At 45.5% G+C, this 18,889-nt stretch overlaps 1 protein-coding gene across 9 annotated transcripts in view; it reads left to right on the plus strand.

The window, feature by feature from the left end:
- Positions 1-12,710, plus strand: part of KCNMB2 (potassium channel subfamily M regulatory beta subunit 2) — a 154,802-nt gene extending 142,092 nt beyond the window's left edge. For 7 of the 9 annotated variants that reach the window (XM_014938875.1, XM_014938879.1, XM_014938877.1 and 4 more), the window contains 3 exons: positions 2,477-2,647; positions 5,632-5,827; positions 11,726-12,710. In XM_014938875.1, the coding sequence (XP_014794361.1) occupies positions 2,477-2,647; positions 5,632-5,827; positions 11,726-12,010 (652 nt within the window). In that variant the 3' untranslated portion in view covers positions 12,011-12,710. Of the gene's footprint in view, positions 1-1,412; positions 1,562-2,476; positions 2,648-5,631; positions 5,828-11,725 lie in introns of all 9 variants that reach the window. The other 2 variants (XM_014938881.1, XM_014938882.1) reach the window with 2 other exon arrangements.
- The last annotated feature ends 6,179 nt before the right edge of the window (positions 12,711-18,889 follow it).

The following is an 18,889-nucleotide window of genomic DNA, read 5'->3' on the forward strand; positions in this document are numbered from 1 at the left end:
CTGTTACTGGCAAAATATTCTGCACAACATACCATGCCACCCAAAGCCGAGGTTCTCAGGGCCAGAAACATGAAGTTTTGTAATAGCAGATGTTGCCCATATCATACTGAGCAAATTGTCACCTCCCTGGAGCCGGCAGGAGCGGGGAGGAGGAGGAGGAGGGATGGTTTCTCAGCGTGTCTCCTGGGCTGCAGCAGGACCACTGCATCACTCGCCGACACCTCCCACGCCACCACACACCTTGAGGTTGTCACCACCGACTCCTGGCAGGCATTCGGGAGAAAAAAAGCCCTCAGTAAGGTGCACCAGGCCACCGATTTCCCATTGTCCGGGGCTTTGACCAACAAATATTTGCAAAAGACCAAGCGAAGGGCTGCTCCAAGCACGAGCAGAGCTTTATTTAACTTTATTTACGGTGGCAGTTGAACGTGGGAGACCCACCGGCCACCACACACCGTCCCCCTTGCCTGTCACCCTCCAGACAGACCATTTCCACAGCACACCCCTCCGGGCCCTCCTATTTCTACCTCTTCTTGCACATTTCTTGGGTCAGGGCCACAGGGGAAGCATTCCTAACCGTTCTCAATTAGCTGTTTGTTTGTAAATTGTCCCTCTGTACCCCCTTTCACGTCCAAGCTGCTGGGGTGATGGCAGTGAGCGATTGGGGTGTCTCTGCTTTGTGTCCCCACGCTGACATCGGTTACGCTGCTGTGATGGGTTAATGTGCTGGAACTGCACCACCACCTCTGCCTTCCCACCTGCCTCCAGTTGGGAGCCATGCAAACCCAAATGGCAGCCCTCAGAGTTAAATAGTTTGATAAATAAGAACAGAAAAGTGAATATTCGATTGTTACTCCACCTTACTTCTTTGAAGGCAAGTGCATCTGCCAGTTCACAACGTATTTTTTCCTCCCCAATGCCAGAGAAAGATTTGACAGGATTTTCCTTTCCAACTAGGAAAACATTGACAAGCTTTAAAGGATGGTTTTGAGGAGAAACCACAGGCATCTAAAGATATAAATTACAGTTGGATGAAGAAACCTCAAGGGGTCTTAGGTATGGGAGACTATCGACTGCAGTACCATCTAAACTAAATTTTTGTGATAAAACCCCACACCGTATGTCCTTTTCCCGGCTGTGACTCACCATCTAAATACAAACTCAATTCCAGTTCCAGGGAGTTTATGATTAAACCTCTTTTGTTGTTTCTGCTGCGTTTATGTATGATTTTACTTATGTCCTAACTCTATTTCTTCATCCCTGTTGGTGAATGTAAAAGTTATTACGGTCGGCCTGACACCCGGTGCTTTTTTCCCCAAGGTTGAGTGAAACTTGGTGGTTTCAGCTTAAATGGGCGGTGGGTTTGCTAGAGCCCAAAGTGATGATGATGTTGCTCACCTGCCATTTTGCAGACAGTAGAAGAGGAACTTCTTCCACTATGTCCATGTTATGGTGGTGCCAGGGCTCAGAGGCGTGCGGTTCACATGCTTCGGGTGCTGCCTGGATGATTCAAAAGAACCGTTAACAGAAAACACAGGAGATTTTGACCAGCCTCAGGTCTGTAAGTACATTTTAAACCCACAAAGTTTGAGTGTGTTTGAAATGTACTCAAATATTTCCTTCTTCACCATTGTGTCCTCGTGACCCATTGAATCATCAAAGGCTCGGGGATGAAAGAAGGACTTATGGTTAGAAAAATGCAAAGGACTCTCTGCTGAAGGGGCAATGGTTTGTTGTATCTTCTTTTTTTTTTTTTAATCCCAGAACAAATCGCTTTGGTGGATAATTTTCTGAGAGCATTTCACTGTAATGAGTAACTGGGCTTCCAGAAAGCTATTTTATAAACAAAGTAAATAAGCTCCCAATCAAAAAACCCACAGAAATCAATTGCAAAATCCCCATAGTGTTTCATGAGCTTTGAGTCACACTCGGGGCGGAAAATTACCCAAGCCACTAGCCTGCGGGGAATCAAAAAAGAATGTGGTCCTTTCAGATAATTTTAGTGACGATTTTCTTCAGGCTGTTTTCTACGTATGGTAACACAAGACCTGCTACCATATTCAGCCGAAGAAAAGACACCTCATATACCTAAACATCTTCTAGTGGCCTAAGTCGACACCAACAGGTCAAATTCACCTGTGGGATAATTCAGCCGAGTCAATTAAGCTGTACTAAAGAAGGATTTACTGGCACCGACAGGTCAAATTCACCTGAGCCAATTAAGCTGTACTAAAGAAGGATTTACTGAGCTGGCACAAGGGTCTAATCTTTATATTTGCTCTAAGAGGTTTTTACCTTTTCAGAAATGTCTCTAATTTATTTTGGAGATGAGTAAGTTTTCACCAGGTCAGAGTGAAGACATCTGAAGACCTTTAAGCCTTTCTCTCTCACGAGATGGGTATGGAGGTGGAACCATATAGAGGGTTCATTGATTAACTATGAACTTCACATAAGAATGTATTATTTTCAACCTCAGAAATATTTACCAAAAAATCAGGGATCACGACCTACTGGACAAAAGGAAAACAGTCACCGCCCTAAAAGCCGGAGAAGACCGGGCCATACTCCTGGGGCTGGCCATGATGGTGTGCTCTATCATGATGTTCTTCCTCCTGGGAATCACCCTGCTGCGGTCTTACATGCAAAGGTAATTTCCTGAGGGTCACCCTGATCTCACACTCTCTGCTCCACCTGACTTCTCGTGTCTCATTCTTTTGACTCTTTTTATTAAAGGTGTAGAGTTTTTCCTTTGTTCAACACCGATTCTCCACTTCCCTACCCCAGTATAAACTGGACACAACTACAGTGAATGCGAGCTGAGCAATCCCTATATAAGCAAGGGAAGAATTAGAATTAGAATGCTGAACCCTGTGAGCCTCTCAGGGGCTGCTGCTGCAAAGCCCAAACTGAGGCAAAAAACAGCAAAAACATCTAGTGGCCTGGAGAAACACCGCGCTTTCAAATGAAGAATGGAGAATTAATTTGGGAAAGAAATCGAGCTGCTTCGTAGTATGTAGTTTTCCACGTCGGTTATTGCTTTCATTTTAACAAGTGAAATCCTCCTGAAATATAGTAATTTGCTGAAAGTGAAAGATCATCTTTCATCATTACTGCGCTGCGCTTAATTTTTCCGAGGCCGTCTCTGGCTTCCTTCTCTGTCACAGAGCAGAAAGTTTGGCCTGTGATTCATTAGCAGCATTTGAAACCAGTTCTCAAGCACCCAGCCCTATTTAAAATCCAGCCCGGACCGTAATAAGGCTGTCAGCAATGTTTTTTCTGCCCTGATCAGTGGAGATGGGAGAAGGAAAAATGTGTAATTGGGGATCAAAACATTAGTTTGATCAAAACAGGCCCAAAACCACCCTGAGACAGTGGCCAACGCTTGGCACATTTTGGTTTGTCCACCACGGGCTGTTTCTTTAGGCATGTACAGAAAGTGCCTACAGTTAACTGGTGTGAACATCCTCCATTATACTTGTGCACCTGCAGGAAAATAATCCTCCTTGACCTTGCAGCAATGAGGAAAAAGTAGCGATGCCTGAGGATAAATTGTACTGATTTGCAGCATCTTATTTGTGCAATAAGGGTACTTGTCCCTTTTAAATCCAGGCAAAGTTCAGATTTTGAGAACAGTGATCAAGATCTGTTAAGCATCCGGGGGCACTTGCTTTTCCAGATTGCTCTCCCAGACCTTTGAGCAGTATCAGGGTCAGTTGCAGAGGCTGCTAAGGTCAAAGCTGTTCATGTGGAAAGAGAGGATTTATATTACAAACTATGTGAAAAAATTGCCAGAAGATATCAAAGCACCTAGGAAGTATTAAATATTCCATCTTCACAGGTCTGGTAGGTAGGTGTCACTTTATTACCCCCCTGCATGAATAAAACAGCAGCCAGGAAGGTGAAAGGGAGGCAAAGACGACAACCCAAGAGTCCTCGTGACACTTCTCTTCGCACAGCCACATCTCCTCAGGGGTTATTCTCCTTTACAGAAACTGAAAAACACTGCCTGGGAGGTGGAGGGGGGGAAAAATCCTTTCACTTGATTTCCCCCCAGAAATCATAGCATAATTTAATATAAATGTAAAATGGAATATACAAGGAGAATTCCTGCCAAAGCAGAATACCAAGAGAATTAGTCAGAAATCTTTGATATCACTTAGTGTGTTAAGCCTTTGGTGGGTTTGGCGAGGGACAAGCAGATCCTCAGCCTGCTGATGGCAGGACAGACATGAGTGGGGCTAAAGCGGGGACCTGGGGGGGAAACCACCCCCCAAGCCTGGGAAGAACCTCACAGAGAGCCCTCTGCTCTCGTCCCCAAGGAAAATACAGACATAGATTTTTAAATACAGGCAAAAAACCTAAGTGAGCATTGGCAGGGCACACCATCGTTCCAGTTTTAGCCTCTGGTGAATTGGAGATAAGCTGAAATCCTCCAGAGTGGTTACAACTGCTGCTTTAACTTACAGAATATGGAGCAAACTGCCACTAGAAAAAGCCTTTCCACAGGTGGAGCTGCCTGTGGTACCACCTGTGCGTTACTGTGTCTTCATGTCCATGAATATACCGTGGGAATTCAAAGTTGTCCTCCCAGCCTTCACTTTGAACTGAACTGGGTTTTGTGGTTCACCACCGAATTTTGGTCCAGGGTGTCCCATCAGGCAGCACCACACACGTTGTGCTCTCCCCAGGGCAGGCTGCTCAGTTTTCCTCTCTGATACTTCTAATATACCTTCTCCAGACAAAAAGTCCTAAGTCCCTTTATACACAGACATGAGAAATTTGGGTATTTTTGTGCCCAAAGCACAAACCTTGGGTGCTACAGAATAATATACTGTCTGCGATGTGCAACATGAGAAAGTCCAGCCTTTGCTCAAAGCCCTGCAACATGTAGAAATTGGCCAAGAAAGCCAATGGCATCCTGACTTGTAATAGAAATAGTGTGACCAGCAGAAGTAGGGAGGTGATTGTCCCCCTGTACTCAGCACTGGGGAGGCCACACCTGGAGTGTTGTGTCCAGTTTTGGGCACCTCAATACAAGAGAGATGTTGAGGTGCTGGAGTGGGTGTAGAGGAGGGCAACAAAACTGGTGAAGGGCCTGGAGAATAGATCTTATGAAGAGCTATTGAAGGAGCTGGGACTGTTTAGTTTGAGTAAGAGGACGCTGATGGGAGACTTCATCACTCTCTACAACTATAAAAAGGACATTGTGGAGAGGTCGGTGGTGGTCTCTTCTCACAGGTCATTAGTGATAGAACGAGAGGGAATGGCTTCAAGCTCCAACAGGGTAGGTTTAGACTGGACATTAGGAAACAATTCTTCACAGCAAGAGTGGTCAGACACTGGAACAAGCTGTCCAGGGAGGTAGTTGAGCCACCATCCCTGGATGAGTTTAAGAGTCATTTAGATGTGGTGTTGGGGGATATGGTGTAGGGGAGGCCTTTGTAGAGTAGGGTTGGTGGTTGGACTCGATGATCCCAAGGTTCTTTTCCAGCCTGAATGATTCTATGATTCTATGTACCATCTCCCACAAGATGCCCCTTGGTATATCCTCCACTCAAAGCCTGAGCTGTGTTTAGTGCTTATTTCCCATTCCTGCCATGCTCTAACCTCTCTTTTTTTTTTCCTGCTTAGTGTCTGGACAGAAGAGGGTCAGTGCTCGCTTCTCAACGCATCCATCACGGAAACCTTCAACTGCTCATTTAGCTGCGGTCCAGACTGCTGGAAAATCTCTCAGTACCCCTGCCTCCAGGTGTACGTTAATCTCACCTCTTCTGGCCAGAAGCTTCTGCTCTACCACAATGAGGAAACAATGAAAATTAATTCCGAGGTAGGAGCACTGAATAAAATTTCTTCCTAAACGGGTTTCTGGAGGGCTGCTTCCCTTGTTATACCCATTCCTCACTTTAAAACAATATAAGGCTTCCATTTCCTGCTTCCCTGGTAAATACAGAGCAGAGAGAGCAGAAATCAGGGCACAAACTGAGCTCACATCTCTGGATGGGGCAGTTTTCCACCTCTGTTCCCTGCAGGGAGCACATCGAGATAGTGGGGAGAGCTGAGAAGAGAGCCAAAACCTCGGTGTCTAACCACAAACATGCCTCCACCTCGATCTCTGGTGACCAGCTCTGCACCCTGAGCATCTCCATCGAGGTCAGATGTGCCCCTGGGGTCAAGGCACAGCACTTAGCCCCTGTGGATGCTGCAAAGACGCTGAAAGTTTGGGGAGCAGGGACTGTCAAGATAAAAGCAGCAACAAAAAAATTAAAGGCCTGGCTTTGGGGCATGTATAAGCTGAGGAGTCAGTCTGATTCCAGACACTGAACCAAAAAAACCACCTGATTTTTAACAAATCAGCAGAATTCCTCCCTCTGCTTCGGCAGGTACAGAATCCAGTGTAACTCCATCCAGGTGGGAAGGAGCCAGCCCCTGTCTGGAGGCTCTAACAAACGTGGTGGATGCACAGAAGGCATCTCCTCGCCCTCCCGCAGCCCCAGCTGTGCAGCTGAGACAACGCTGTGCATCAAACCCCGGCACGACACCGCCTCTTCACAGGTGGCTGTCTGCTCCTGGGCAGGATTGGGCCCAGGAATGTCCCTCTCCCACCTTCCCTTCTGTGTATCTATCGCCTGGGTACCTCTGATCCCAGCCAGCTTGGATGCAGCGAAGTCATTAGACCCTCGAGTGCCAGATTTGCATTAACTACTTCGTTATCCAAGGTCACCGAACCCCCAAACTGCGGGTGCTCAGCAAAGCAGAGCCCCGGTTCAGGCTGCTGACAACGTAACCTATTGCCTTTCTATTTATGGCAGCAGCTCACTCGACCAAATTACTTCTGCATATTAAGATGAAGCGATATTAAAATTAGTCAAAGCACGGAGTGGTTGCACCGGGCCGGTTATTCTGCGGGATAATTAGCTCCTGTGGCTGAGAGACCAAGTCTTCTGGATCTGAAGTGTAAAAGGGAGAAAAGTGCCCCACGTTCTCCCCCCCAGTTCAGCATCACTGCAGAACACAGACTATCCTAAAGCCTGTGGCAGGACAGATCCCACTTTCTGAAAAATTAACAGCCTCAAGTTACACCAGGGGAGGTTCAGGCTGGATATTAGGAAAAATTTTTTACTGAAAGGGTTACCAGACATTGGAATGGGCTGCCCAGGGAGGTGGTTGAGGCACCGTCCCTGGAGATGTTCAAAAGACAGGTTGATGTAGTGCTGGGAGATATGGTTTAGTGATGGTGTTGCTTTTTGTTTGTTGTGTGGGTGTCTATTTTTGTCATAGTTAGGTTGATGGTTGGACAAGATGATCTTTAAGGTCCCTTCCAACCTAGAAGATTCTGTGATTCTGCTGGGCCAGGAGCAAAAATCCAGTGATGCTCGTGCTGCAATTTGATTAAAACAGATCGGTCACCGTGCTCCACTGGATTCAAAGAAATCAAGACATTCACCATAAATCTCCACATTCTGTTATTGGTGATTTTCACTTGCCGAAATGGACTTTGAAATTCTCCCGGATGCCACCCCCTCTTAATTTGATGTAGGCACAGTTAATACTTCTCCAGCCCAAGGTTGTTTTACAGGTTAAGCTCTGCTCTCGGGAGGATCCCTAGGTTTTCCTGACATGCTGCTGGCGACGTGACTTGAATCCAAAAGCAGTTTTGAATGGAAGTTTGCAATGTCTATAAAACACCCGGTCTCTTGTGCTTGGTGGAGACTCCAAACCCAGACCAGCACAACCCCGGGCTTCCCCTGGACCAGAGACGAGCAGCCCTGAGCAGGGTGATGCTTCAGCTGGGTTCTCTCCCTCCCTCTCCTATTCAGATCTGCATTTCCTACCTTTCTCCTTGCCAAATGAATTTAAAAAAAAAAAGCCTCCCCTGGCTGTCTGAGCCCTGGCATTACTGGGGACATTGCAGAACCCAGTGCTGACCCTCTGGGGGTGACACCAGCGACCTTCAAAAGGTCCAACATCCCCCTGCCAACCTCTCTGCCTCGCTGAGCAGAGCAGCGTCTGGAGCCTCTCTGTCTCCTCTCCTCTCCCTGCCAGCCCGCGCAGACGGAGCAGAACCCACTTTGATTTTTAAGTAATGATTCATCTAAGGAGACTTGCTGCTGGCCCACAAGGTGGGGTATGGAGAAGGTGCCATTTATTTTGTACGGAGCTCCACAGCGTGCGGCAGCTGCTGGGCTCCGGTGGGAATCAGCGGGAAGGGGATGGATACCCCTCGAGCTGCTCCAGCCTTTCCCAGACAGGCACAGGAGATTTTTCACCCTTTTTCATCGCTCTCACTGTGCATACTTTACTTCTAGCCTTTCCAACAAGTCCAGCCCCTTGTCAACACTACAGCCGTCGTGGCTTAAATGCTTTCACGGCTACACTTTTCTCGGTTTTTTTGGCTGTCAGAGGCTGAAACAGCCTCTGGGAGAGGTAAATCCACCCCTGTCCCCTCACACCCACACCACGGAGCCAGGCTGTCACCCTGAGGAAGGACTGTGGCAGTTAAAGCAGTTCTAGAGGCCCCGTTCCCATCCCATACTCTATCATTTTGATTCTTTTCGTGTCACCGGAGCCGCTGCTGATTTATACCCCTGCTCCATAAGTGAGATAACAAGGAGGCTTTAATCACCAGAATCACCCTCGCGCCAGCTAGAGCTGCCTGAGACTGAGAAATGATGGGGGGATCTCACAGTTTCCCGGGGAAGGGCTGGGTATTTATAACTCAGAGAGGAGCGTGCCCGGCGTGGGGGGAGCAGCGATGATGGGCTGCCAGTCCCAGCAGGCTCATTTCTGGGCTGGGGCTGCAGAATTCCGGCTGCAGGAAGCAATACCTAGCCAGCACAGGCACAAAGCTCCTCCTTCAGCCCTCGGTTCAAACCCATGGCACTTTCCGAAAGAGCTGTACATCGACATCCCCACCCCTTTCACAGAATCATAGGATTTTAGGGGTTGGAAGGGACCTCTGGAGATCATCTAGTCCAACCCCCTGCCAGAGCAGGTCCACCCAGAGCAGGTCCCACAGGAACGTGTCCAGGTGGGTTTGAATGTCTCCAGAGAAGGAGACTCCACCACCTCCCTGGAGACTCCACCAGCCTCTTCCAGGGCTCTGCCGCCCTCAGGGTAAAGAAGTTCCTCCTCATGTTTAGGTGGAACTTATATTCAAGTTTGTACCCATCTCCTCTTGTCCTATCACAGATCACAGGGACATACACCCCAGCCTCAGACATACGATGAGAGCCAGGTATTTCATTGCCCACCCTGAACTGGGGGCCTCTCTGGCAATAGGCTTGTCTTAAATATAACCACCCCCAGCGTTCCGGGAGGTGGTGTGTGATCTCCACCGTTGGAGACATTCAGAAGTTGAGTGGATAAACCCTGGAGAAACTCTGTACTGAGGATGGCATTGGAGGGGGCAAGTCCAGAGATGGTTCATACAGGTCACCTCTCCAGTCCTTTAAAATAGAAAAGCTGAGCTGCAAATGTAATAACAAGTTCTCTCTGTAGCTGTCTACTATGTCCTTCTCATCACCAAGTTGCAACTAACGCCAGAACCACTTTTCTCACGTTTTATCACAGAGCCCTTGCTTGAGGTGGAGAGGCAGTCATTGTTTACTTTCAGATTTGCAGATTTCCAAGCGTTTGACAATACAGAGGTGTAAGATAACAGCAGAGACTTAGTGGTCTACAGTCACAGGTACAGCACAACAGCTGTGGGTATGAAATTCCATGTCAGTCCCCATGTTAATCTCCTCACTCAGGACAGTAACAGCTAGGACTTCAAGAAACAAAAGTGTATAGCACCAAACTTGCAAGAAAAAAAAGAAAGCATCTGAGCTGGAAATACCGCTGTTACGGCAGTGATAGCACATAATTTAGTAAAAGAAAATGAGGTACGCTTCACTGAGAAATTCTCCTACTTATTAGATTATGATCTATTAAAGAGTCGTAGGCACTGGAAGGGGGTTCGTGGCTTTGGACATTTAAGACAAAGCTGAGCAGAGTGCAAGAGAATATCCTGGAGGGAGCAGAGCTGCACCAGCAGGAAGATGGATGAGATATTACCGCTCTGATATTTTCCGTCTCTGATTTCTAGAGCTCTATGAAATATTCATAGTGGCAGCCCTGCTATGCTCTACCCTTAATGCTCCAGTCTGCTAAGGCCAGGCAATCTTTCTGCCGTGCTTCAGATCATATTCTGTGCTCATAAACTTGCCAATGAATCAATCAAGTCCTGTTATGAAGTTAATCCTTTGATCGTTATTAGGACGAGAGATTTTTCACAGTACCTTACAAAAAAGTCATGGCATAGTCATGAAAAAGAACTGAGGGACATTTATAAAGGATATACATTAACACAATAACAATCAAAAGCCATGGGTCACATTATTTTAATCAAAACATCTTTTTTTTTCCCTTGCAAAACTCACTTCCTCTCATTAAATTATCTGGAGCTACTTTAGGTGCTCACCTGGGACAAGAGGGTTTGGCAGCACAGGCACGGAGCATGGTGGAACCCATGGCCACCCCATAGCTGGGGTTATGGTGGGACCCATGACTACCCCATAACTCGGAGGGAGTAGCGACCTTCTGGGTGACCACACACACTTTCAAAGAGAATTTAAGCCGCAGATTTCCACCCCTCCTGAAGTAGGACTTACCTGGGTAGGGAATTTAATCAAAATCCTGGGCAGGTGTAAAAACCTTCAGGTGTGGAGGGGAGTGAGCACCTGGAAGAGAGGAGAGAGTGAGGTGCCTCCCATCAACCTTAGTCCAGACCAGCAGCAAAAACAAATTAGGATATTTCTGTTCTATATCAAAATCCTGATGTAGCCTTGGTCCTCACGTGTCCGTCCACTACCTCACCAGCTCACGCTAGCTCTTTGCAGGGAATGGTCAGCACAGCCCAGGGCTACTGTCCTACGGATCCCAGGGAATATCTTCAATACACAGACTCCATAAACTAATTTTATAATTAGCTTGGTTTTAGTATTCTTTAGGAATGCTAGGTTGAAAACGAGCTAGAAAGAGCCACCCCCAAATCTTCTTTTCTTTGTGACTGAGACTGAAATTCAAGCAGCATCTTCGGAGAGGAGCTGTTGGACTTGGGCTGGGGTCAAGAGAGAAAACAAGACTAAGAGCCACCCTGGCAGCCAGGCTGATCTTCAGCTTGAGGTTGAATGAAAGTTTTCTGGGTTGTCAGTAGGAAAATCACATTTTATTTATTTGTCCCTAATTGAGGAGTTACCCCCCCAAGGGAAAATTTCTGTAAAGGTCTCTCATCAGCCTCCTCCTCCTTGGGTGAACTCCTGTGCCCACTACGATCACTTTGATCCAATCCAAGCGAGATCTGAACCACCAGATTTCTATTTACAGAGAGTCAATTACCCGTCTAACTGCCAGCATATGCATGCCACTTCAGATGAAGAGGTACTTCATCAGTTCCGTTTTTGCATGTGTAAATTAGCAATAATAATATATTCACCTATCTCACGAGGCCGCTGCGCAGATTAAAGCATTAATGTTTGTACAGCACTTGGAGGTTCTCCGATGGGAAATTCTGTAGATGTGCAAAATATTGAGTTTTGTCTGTGATAAATTTATTATTAGCTTAATGGTATTCCACTCGTATTATGAAAAGCATAATCATCTTGAGATTTTGCTGCTTGCCACCTGAAAGCAGGCATTCTATCTGGTTTGGAGACTCATTTTTCTCCCTTTGCTTTCTTCCCAGTGTTCCTACATACCCAAGTGCGGCAAGAATTACGAGGAATCCATGTCACTGGTGAACGTCGTGATGGAAAACTTCAGAAAATACCAACGCTTCTCCTGCTTCTACGACCCTGAAGGCGTGCAGAAGAACGTGATATTAACCAAACTGTACAGCTCCAACGTGCTGTTCCACTCCCTCTTCTGGCCCACCTGCATGATGATTGGCGGGGTGGCCATCGTCGCCATGGTCAAGCTGACTCAGTACCTTTCCCTCCTCTGCGAGAGAATCCAAAGGATCAACAGATAAAAAAAAAAACGAAGACTTGTCTGAGATTCGATTACAGCTAAAATACTGTTTTCTCATTCTTCACCAAAGAACCTTAAGTTTGTAATGTGCGAGTCTGTTCTAAGTTCCTTACTATATTCTTATAAGTAGAGCAATAATGCAAAAGCTGTCCTATATGCAAACATGATGTTATTATTATGCAGACAACAGAAAAAAAATTAACGTTTTGTGTTGACCGTCTATATGATCTTATTTTATGCTGAGACTAGTCCTTCTTTCTTTTCTACGGCCAAAATAGGGCTCAGTGTGACCATTTGCCAAGCTTAACCAATTGACATTTTACAACGTAACCAATTCTGGAGAAAATTCACCCCTGGGCAAAGGGCCGCCGACCCCTCGTGCATCACTGAGGTCTCACATCTGGCTTGGGCCATCCGATGGATTTGTGGTTTGGCTTTTTTTAAGGTTGGCTACAGGGAGGAGGGGGAAGTCATTGAAAAGGTTTTGGTGTGTTTTTTTTCTGATAAGGTGGCACAAAAGGGATATATTTTGAGGCCAGGATAAGCACACAGTATTTTCAGCCTAAGAAGGACTTGGTGATGCCTCATGTTTGCTCCCCCAGTTCAGAAGTAAATTTTACCCTATGATGTTTAAGGTCTTTTGGAAAACACTTTGCAGTTTTATTTTATTTCGTGCTATAATTTCCTTCTCTCTTCTCAACGTTAGGGATGTATTTTGAGGCCAGGATAAGCACACAGTATTTTCAGCCTAAGAAGGACTCGGTGATGCCTCATGTTTGCTCCCCCAGTTCAGAAGTAAATTTTACCCTATGATGTTTAAGGTCTTTTGGAAAACACTTTGCAGTTTTATTTTATTTCGTGCTATAATTTCCTTCTCTCTTCTCAACGTTATCTTTGTCACTTGCAGAAGCTGTAGCCAAAAAACAAAACATCACCTTGTTCCATTTTCTATTCCAGTCTGAGCCCTATTGATGGAGATGGGACCAGAACACCTTATGTAAAGGTTTATTACTCATTTGTCTTGTATTTGCTACCATATCACTGTAAAGAAAAAAATAACACAATCAGCTATTTTTTCATTTTTTACTTCCAACTATTTTAGATTTTTTTACTTGATATATATACAGATATATATAAAAAGAAAAAGCTATATTATATCTAGTTGTGTATTGGAACTTGATTATGGGGTTCGTTTTTTTTTTTTCCTTGTTTTTACCAACTGGAAAGCAAACACTATAACTCCTGTATTTATAACCTTCATACTTGGATAATAACATAACATGGAGGAGCAGCACTGCAGGATCTTATCCAATATTCATGATGTTGTTTCAGTCAAAGGTCTCTGTTGCTGTGACATCGGTTTTGACAAAAATCTCATCTAATTCTATGGCTCTATTAACTGAATTGTTAGATAATCATCATAATACATCTGGAAATCTCTCCTGACCTTAAGTCAGTATGCAGTGCTGGCTGACGTGAATTATGATTTAAAAGGCCCAGGTGCAATGATTTATTGGAACAACTGAGATTAAGACTAAGATGCTGTCCTATTTGTCAAATATTTACCATGGGGATCTCGCCACTGTAATTCCATGCACACTGCGGTCACGATTTCTGCATAATTTATCTTTATTCCCCTGTAGAAAGCATTCCTTCTTATGTTATGTTTTAAAGACACAGTTTCTCACTTTGCACTCAGCCTGAAGGACAAACACCAGGCAGCTCCTGCGAGCACCCCATGAACTCACTGTCCAACAGCTCAAAGAAACCACTCACAGGCCTATTCAAACCAAGAAACTAACTTTTTTCCCCCTCAGAAAGACTGCAAAGAAACTATTCTGCCTACTTCATCTATATGTAAGTACCTTTCCGCAATGTAGCATTAAAAATTTCAAGATGTTACAAAACTTTACAAGTCATGCAAGTGTAACATGAGCTGTAAAAAAAAAAAAAAGATTTCTCAGCAGTGAAAATGAACCTGCAATCTTGTAATCAGTCATATAATTTTCCTTAGGTAAATAAACTCCTGGAGGGCAGGGGTATAATCAGAGCTCCAAAAATATGTAATAAAAAAATGTTAAATTAAATCTTCCACATTTCAATATCTCCTGCCTTCAGATCTGGCTTGTTTCATCAACCTGTTCTTTGTAGCTTCAGTTACCAAAAAATGAGGAGCGCTGATGCAACAGGGAAATCATAATGGTTTATTTGCAAAAATGTTGTTTTGATCAGTTCATGGGATTTGCAGAAACTGTTGTCAGAGGATCTGGGCACCTTCAGCATCAGAGGGACTGGAGTCAATGGGACTTCAGCATCAGTGGGACTGGTAGAACAACAGCAACCTCTACTCAACCACATGTCAACCAGCAGAAAGCCTGACACCCCCAGTGCCAGCATGGATGGGGGGGACAGAGAAAGGGGACCCCAGCTCCACTGTGATGGTACCCTACAAGGATTCCTCACCTGATGTCCATGATGCAAGGGGCTCCAGATGCGCATCTCACCATTGCTACAAAACCTTATTCTGCAGTTTTTGCCAAGAAGGAAGTTATCTAGGTGAGGTCCCCAGGGCTACACAGCCATGGAGGCATCTGGACCCATTTCTGTACAGCCTGGGTCGCTCCCAGGGAGCACCTTCATCCTTAAAGTTGATTTTCCTTCCAGCAGAGAGCTTTGATCCGTGGCTGGCGTTGCCATCCTTGTGGATGTCCTTCATTCATCTCCCCACCATCAGCTCAGTCACCGATGCTGAAGGAAGAACCACGCTGCCAAGGGCCATTCAAAAATCAGAAATAGCATGTGGCATCAGTATCCAAGAGCTGTGGTGGCTTTTCTGCCCCATCACTGACACCGATGTTGGCCGTTTACATGACAATTTACGTGGCCTGCGATAGAGTCGCTCTTCGGTTGCGCTGTGTGACATTTTCGGCGCCCGTATGTGTGCGTTCCGGTGACAGGAGAGCTGATTGTTCCTGACATTTACACATCAAACGCTGCTTTCAACACGTCCCGCCATAAACATTTCCCCAGTGTTCCTGTGGGTGAAACATCCTGACGCTGCTGCAGTCTATAATCATTTTGTTGACATTAACGGAGAGATCCGTGGGATTGCGACGCAACTTGAGTAATTGGATGGGGTGAGGCAAAACAATAATTTTAAAAGGGAATTATCCGTCTGATCACTGGCAGAGTTAACCCCCTACTGCAGCGTTAGCATTGCAAACACCATTTTGACAACTCCTGCTGCCCCAAAGAGAGGTTGTGTATCAGAGGGGGGGTGTTACCCTGCGTTGTTTCTTTCTCTACTTCCATTTAAATAGCACATTTATCCCCCTATGTTCCTGTAGGCAGCTCAAATGACTGAGAAATACCTGGCAGGGAAATCCATCTGGTTTCCGAGACCAGCTCTGACTCTTCCCAGCACAAATATTTCACCTCTTGTTGTCCTAACTGGGCATTGGGGATAGCAGGGAGCAACCAGTGAATGGAAAAGTGTTGTATGAAAACAGCAGCACAGGATTCAAAGACTTTATGAGCCTGTAAAGAGGCACCCCTGGGGGATTTAAAGCATGCATAAGTATTCCAGGTGCCAAATTCACATGGCCTTTTAATAGTTGTTATTTTCTTAATTAGATTATTTATGTTAGGTCTTATTTCTATTCTGGAACATCTAAATCTGAAGTGTGAACACCCCTGCTGTAATAGTCTGAAACTTGGCACCTTGCAGCAGACTTACTAAATGTCACCAGCTAGGACAACAGAGAGCTTATTTTCCTTAGCTTTTCTAATTGACCAGATGTCACTTTATCTCACTAGAAGTAGCCAGAGCGCAAGCATACCCAACTCCAGTGTGAGCTTGAGGTGAGTGGAGAAAGGAGAGGGGGCCCAGGAAACACAAGAGAAGTCACAAATGCAGTGATTTCAGACCTGAGGGACAAGAAGGGTATGAAGTCCCAGGGCAAGGCTGGAGATGTTGCTGCCTTTGCATCATCATCACAAGCCATAGGAGAGTCAAATGGAAGAAGGTGCTGAAAGGATGGTCCAGCCTGTTTGACAACAAAAGCCTTGACCTTATACCAACTCAACTGTACAAGTATAACCTCTAGAGGGAATGGCAATTTCAGGGGAATAGCATCTTCAAAGCTGGTCAGCTCATTTCTCTTCTCATACAGTCATGCCCTTTTTAAAATACCCCCAGCCATTCAAGTGGATTGAACCAATATCTGCAGCGAAAACAACTTTCTGCAGAGACTCGGAGTCCAAGAACAGCAGCATCAGCTCCCCAGTAGCTGCTGTACTGCTCATCATCTGTCAAAGATTTGGGAAAAAACCCTCACTTTTCCGCTCCACTGAACACTTGTCACTTCCCAACACTCCATTTTTCAGAAAGAGACTGGCACAGTTTGTGGTGTACCCAAACTTCTCACAACCGTGTACAAACTTTGCCAAATTGTTTTTTCCTACACAACAAAAACAAAGAGCCAGGGCAAATATAAATTATTTTGTTTCAGTGTTTTGTAAACAAGATGTTTCCATTTTTCAGTTAGAACCGATGTTGACTCTTAAAGGCCAGGGGAAGAGGGTGAGCTTGGGTTTCTTTAAGAGGAAAGCTTGAAAAATAAATATAATTGTTCACAACATGAAGCAAAGCTATTGGCAATTACTTGGTTCACCAAACATTTTGAACATTTTATTTTTTTTTGAGACATTTCCTTCCATTTTTCTCACCCACCAGCAAAGTGCAGAATCAGTCACACAGATGTGACCACCATTTTTAAAGACACCATCTCTAATACTTTTTTTTTCAAAAGATAAATTTCGTATGGAAAAAATGCACAAACAAAATTTGAACCTGAATAGAGTGGTTTGCTGCTATCCCACTATCTTTATATTGGCTCAACTTTTTTCCCCCCCCCAGGTTTTTCAGGTTGCAAAAAATTTTGAAGATTTTCATTTTTTCATCCCATACACAGGATACCAAAAAAACAACTAAAAAGCTGTGGAATCAAGAACATGCTTCCCATGCAACTTGGGCTAAAACATTCAAGAGAAAGTCTCCTAGGGTAGATTTTCTAATATACCTTATGATAATGTATATGGGGATGGTGGGAGGTTTCATCATCATCTCATAAAATAGTTTGAGTTGGAGGGGACCTTGAAGATCATCCAGTTCCAACCCCCCTGCTGTCTCTCTCCTTAAAATCTGGCTATTCTTTTGCATAACTACATTTAGTATTCTGTATTTGATTATAAAAGCACTCTTATACCCAGACACTCACTAAAAAAAAAAAGATATGTTGTGCCGGATGCTCGCAGGCAGCTCCAGACCCAAAATCAAATGGATAAAAAGGAAGAGCACTTTGAAACCCTTCCACATGGAGGGCACTTATGGTTTTAATCACCATGCATGTAAACTTTGTTATAAATCTCTTTATCTCTTCCTCTCCTCTCTTTGGGGGGCAGTGGAGAGGGAAGGGGGTGGGGAAGGCCATCTGTCATTCTGATTTTGGCCAATTTGGCCTAAACCACAACAGATTCATCACGGATTAAGTAGGAAGCAAAGTCTGATGACTAAGTGGAAACACCTTAACCACTCCCCTTCCGAGCAAGGGTTCAAAGCCATCAATACAGCAAGACAAGCTGGACAATACAACAGGAGTTTGCTAAAACTGCAGGAGGCTGCAAAACCCAACATGGAGGGAGCCCTGGTGGAATTAGCTGCTTTTTCCTCCACACCACTTAACCATGTGCTTAAAATCAAGTGGGAAAGCAAGTTATTACCAAAACCACTGCATTTTCCACCACCAGCCACTCTCTTTCATCCCCAGCACATGCTGGCTCCCAGACCTGCAAGGAGAACCAGCCTTAGAGGGAATTCAGATTTTCTCCTGTCAAAACCAGAAGGACTTTACGTGATATCTCTGACTAGAGGGTTAACCCTGAGATAGGAGCCAGGAGGGAGGGTCTGCAGCCCTGGGCAGCTTCAAATGTCCCTGCCCCAACAGCAAGTGGTGTAGGAGGGACTGACTGCAGCCCTGGGCAGCTCCAAATGTCCCTGCCCCAACAGCAAGTGGTGTCCCCACAGCTCTGTGGACACAGTGTATATGCAGGAATTTGGGAGGCTCCTGATTTTCCAGTGTCCTGCCATTAGCTCTGTGCTGCTGAGCAGTCACCTTAAGAAGGGAAAACATCTGCAGTCCCAAGTTTCTGCTGCCGTCTCTGGCAGTCCATCTCCAGCCAATAACATTCTGGCAGCAAATACTCTCTGGCAGTCCTTCATCTCCAGCCAATAACATTCTGGCAGCAAATAGCAAATTAATGGTCTAGGAAATTTGTTGTTCCCTCATACCCTTTTGGAGTCCTCTCTCACCCCTTCTGGCCTCTCTCCAGGTGAGAACTTGGCCATGTTGGTCAACACATGCAGGAAAGCAGGAGGGGGAAGCCAAAATGCTACGCACTTCCCATCATCAGAGCTGTGTAAGCTGGGTCAGCACTAACCTGAATTCAGATGCCTGGGCAAGGAGGCTTTGGTGTCACCCTCCCCTTCACTTTGGTGCTGGCCATCACCACCAGAAGCTTGCCATGGACCCATTACCACAAATGACTCAAGGGTCCCCAAAGGGGACTGCTGAAGAAGCATCCAGTGCCCTCTCATGCAGATGGTGGTCACTAACTCCTTTTCTGGGCTTAACCACAGCCACCAAACCCTGCTGCCCCATGCCCGAGATAACCATCAAAGCTCTCACAAGAGCCAGACAGGAGGTGGCAGTCCATCCTGGGCATGCCACCAGGCACAGGGCACTAAGTCCCAAGCAGCCACTTAATACCTTCTGCATCTGCAGTGCAGGTATCTCGGTTGAGATTTTTACCCTCCACATGC

This window comes from Calidris pugnax, unplaced genomic scaffold (assembly GCF_001431845.1).
Source record: "Calidris pugnax isolate Ruff unplaced genomic scaffold, ASM143184v1 scaffold52, whole genome shotgun sequence".
NCBI lineage: Eukaryota > Metazoa > Chordata > Aves > Charadriiformes > Scolopacidae > Calidris > Calidris pugnax.